The 3,754-nt window shown below is 29.6% G+C and overlaps 1 protein-coding gene across 1 annotated transcript in view; it reads left to right on the forward strand.

Annotated features, from left to right (window-relative positions):
* Window positions 1-3,754, forward strand: part of LOC106461309 (myelin regulatory factor-like) — a 30,740-nt gene that overhangs the window by 5,967 nt on the left and 21,019 nt on the right. The window contains exons 4-5 of the mRNA XM_022388179.1: window positions 997-1,073; window positions 2,032-2,233. Of these exons, the coding sequence (XP_022243887.1) occupies window positions 997-1,073; window positions 2,032-2,233 (279 nt within the window). The remainder of the gene's footprint in view (window positions 1-996; window positions 1,074-2,031; window positions 2,234-3,754) is intronic.

Raw genomic sequence — 3,754 nt, forward strand, 5'->3', positions numbered from 1 at the left:
ACCGCTTAGCACTATTTAAAGAAAACTGTTTTTGGAAATACTGAATTGACAGCAAGGTGATCTGAGTGTCTCCCGCCATAACGCTTTCTATGTGCAAAACGTGCTTATGTTTGTATGTTTATTACAAAAAAATTATAACAAAAATATGGCGCAATAAACATTAATTGTCAATTTCGTCATTAAATACTAAACCAAATACAAAATAAATAGCACCATTAATTTTTGTAAAAAACTGGTTATTATGAAGTTATTTTAAAATTTGTAAGTTCAACCGTTTGGTTTCCTATAGAGAACAAAATAAACAAACTTCCTCTTTTATATATATATATTATAAATATTAGAATTAGTGCTTTGTATATTATTTAAACATCGCTTGAGTTTGTATATTGCTCAAACTGTAATTAATAAATAGTATATGGTTCTTTTTAACTCATTTATGTCCAGGTCTCCCAAGTCTTTAATTCAAAAACTGAATGTTGATGAAGGAGAAAATTTTAAACTGCTTCTTCATTCTTGTTAAAATAAAAAAATTTGATGAAATTATTTAATATACATTAACTCTGTGTGTTTTGAAAAAACCTCATATTGAATGAACAATATAAGTTATAGCTTTTGCATATTTTATATTAAAATAATAGTAAAAAATCTCGCAAATTTCACAATAAGAGATCTGATAACCGATTCACTTTTTTCAATGGTGAATTGAAAATTACAAAAAATTCGAACGATTACAAAAACTTAGATGTATTTCAATCCATTATGTGCTAAAAGCAAAACAAATGACTTGATCTCCTGCATCATCATTTTCCAAGTATTTGTTTGTTTGTTGTTAAGCGCAAACCTGTCCAATGGGTTGTGCCTACCAGAAGAGTTTAACCCTGAGTTTTAGCACTAGAAGCCCTCAGGCGTGGGTCCTAGTAAATAATTTCATTATGACATATGTAAATTACAAAATTATCTGCACTATTTATTACTAGTTCTCTTCAATACGTATAGGCGGAGTTACCATCGCAGACAATCAAAATTGAGCAATCTCAGTCTGATCGGAGCAAGCAAGTTTTTCGTCCAGCTATGTAAGTTCATGATTTTTGAAAGTTATTTCAGAGTGTAGTGAGTGAGAAACAATATTTGTTTATGATGAAGACTGTTGTAAATGCATTGCATTTTTTACATGTACACTAACAGTGAGTTTTATGTTTAGAGCTTTTACACAGGTAATGTTTAGTTACAATTTTTGATTGATAATCAGTACAATAATAAAAAGAAAACAAAACACATGTACTGATGATGTAGAAATAAATATGATGCTTAATCTAGCACTGAGTTATACCAATTTTGAGAAATTTCATCCCTTATCGATAACCTTGAACAAGAGCAAGTCGAAAAAGAAAACTAAGCTTCTTACGAAAATTAATTATTGTGTTTATATATCTAATGAGACTGTACTAATCATTAATAGTAATACTCGTACATTCACCATGCATATGTATCTCAGGCTCTCTGTAAAACATATTTACTATAGATTGATACTTTGCTTTACTATGCTATAATCAGGTCGTGTGTGGCTTAATGGCTAACGGTCCAGACTGTAAATCTGAGGGTTCGTGGTTTGTATTCTGTTGCCACAACAGTACTCTTAATTATCAGAAAATCACCTCGACTATTATGGCAGATGCAGTGTCTTTCTGTCTTCGATTTTGAGGATAATTTTTAATGTGACCAATAAAAGACTGTCATCTATTTTGAGGATAATTTTTAATGTGACCAATAAAAGACTCTGTCATCGATTTTGAGGATAATTTTTAATGTGACCAATAAAAACAGAATAATGTCTTCTTTGTAACTTACGTGTTTTTTGTTCTTTTTGTGTGCAACGTAAAAGTTTTTTTGGTAATATTTTAGGTTTTGAGCCTAATGAACTATTTCACTGAGAAAATAAGTTACATTGTTAATTTAAAATAAATCAAATTGCTAATCCATTTGTATTTTAACATGTTGAATTTCAAAATGTTCTTTATTGATGTTTTCTAGACTTGATCTTATATCTGATCATGTTACTAAAATCACTATTGGAAGGCTCCACTTCAGTGAAACCACAACCAACAACATGCGTAAAAAGGGCAAACCCAACCCTGATCAGCGTTTCTTCAATCTTGTTGTCAGTATTTGTGCTCATGTTGGAGACCAAGCTTATCCTGTGGTAGCTTACTCCTCTGACAAAATTATTGTTAGGGTAAGATGACATTTCTGTTATTAAGACATGTAATGAACTTAACAAGACCAGACTGTTATAATCAAAATGGAAATTTAGGACAATTTTTCACTGACTAAGTCAATGGTTTAAGATTTTTTTATTGTAAAGAGATCCTGAAAATCAAAGTCATTCTAAGCTAGTGAAATTTTTAAAGTGCTTAATTAAATGATCAAAGTGCTTGTGAAATGTTCTGTTTTATCTTTATAATGAAAACTGCAGTCATCTTAGGTTATTAGGAATTTTAAATTCTAATAACATTTGATTTGTCTTGGGAAAATACAATCATGTTAAAACAAGCAACACTGGTAACGTATATACGTTAGTAAGACAAAACATGTAGAGTGAATTTCTATCCATTTAGACCTTTAATAAACTTACTTTAATAGCTTTGCACTTGAAGTTTACTCATGTTGATTTTGTTAAATATTTAAAATGTTAAAAAATAAGAAGGATAAAATACTTAAAAGACTGAGGTATCACAGTCTAAGTTTTAATAGCAAACCCTGTATAACTGGCAAAAAAAAACAGACAAATAAGACTGTAGATAATATGTTGATTGGCACTAATAATCAACAATTTAAATTGTTTGCTTACATAACATTAAAGATCAAGTAAATGATACTTTATACATAAGATAATTTTATGGTACAAAATATAACTACAGGTGTTTTTCACAGCTACCTTCACCTTTTCTATCTTTGTGAACACTGATCTGAACCACTGGTGAAAGAGAGCAAGTTTTACACTGACTGTATAACTGTCTCATTTACACTCAACCAACATATTTTTTTTATATTCTTTCTCTTCAGTTTCTTGAAATCAAACTTAGTTCTTTAATTGTGATATTGATTTCGAAACCCATCATATTGTCATAACTGTAAATCTCTTGGTATGTTGGAAGCACATAATCTTAGAAAACTGTTGTTGTTTTTTTCAGTTACTTGCACATCTTAATAACTAGAAGATAGATGGCATTCTCAGAAAACTGAAAAACAATATATAAAATATAATTTCATTTTGATTAATCAAGAAGAAGTCCAATAGGATTTATTTCCGACAGATTAGTCAGATGGCAATCTGCAAATTAACATAAACTTTGGAAAGTTTATGTTAATTTACAGATTGCCATCTGACTAACTGTCTTATCAAACTGTAGTTTAAGTGAAAGTTTATGTTAATTTGCAGATTGCCATCTGACTAATCTGTCTTATCAAACTGTAGTTTAAGTGAAAGTTTATGTTAATTTGTAAATTGCCAGCTGACTAATCTGTCTTATCAAACTGTAGTTTAAGTGAAAGTTTATGTTAATTTGCAGATTGCCATCTGACTAATCTGTCTTATCAAACTGTAGTTTAAGTGAAAGTTTATGTTAATTTGTAAATTGCCAGCTGACTAATCTGTCTTATCAAACTGTAGTTTAAGTGAAAGTTTATGCTAATTTGCAGATTGCCATCTGACTAATCTGTCTTATCAAACTGTAGTTTAAGTGAAAGTTTATGT

The sequence above is a fragment of the Limulus polyphemus genome, unplaced genomic scaffold (genome assembly GCF_000517525.1).
Source record: "Limulus polyphemus unplaced genomic scaffold, Limulus_polyphemus-2.1.2 Scaffold931, whole genome shotgun sequence".
NCBI lineage: Eukaryota > Metazoa > Arthropoda > Merostomata > Xiphosura > Limulidae > Limulus > Limulus polyphemus.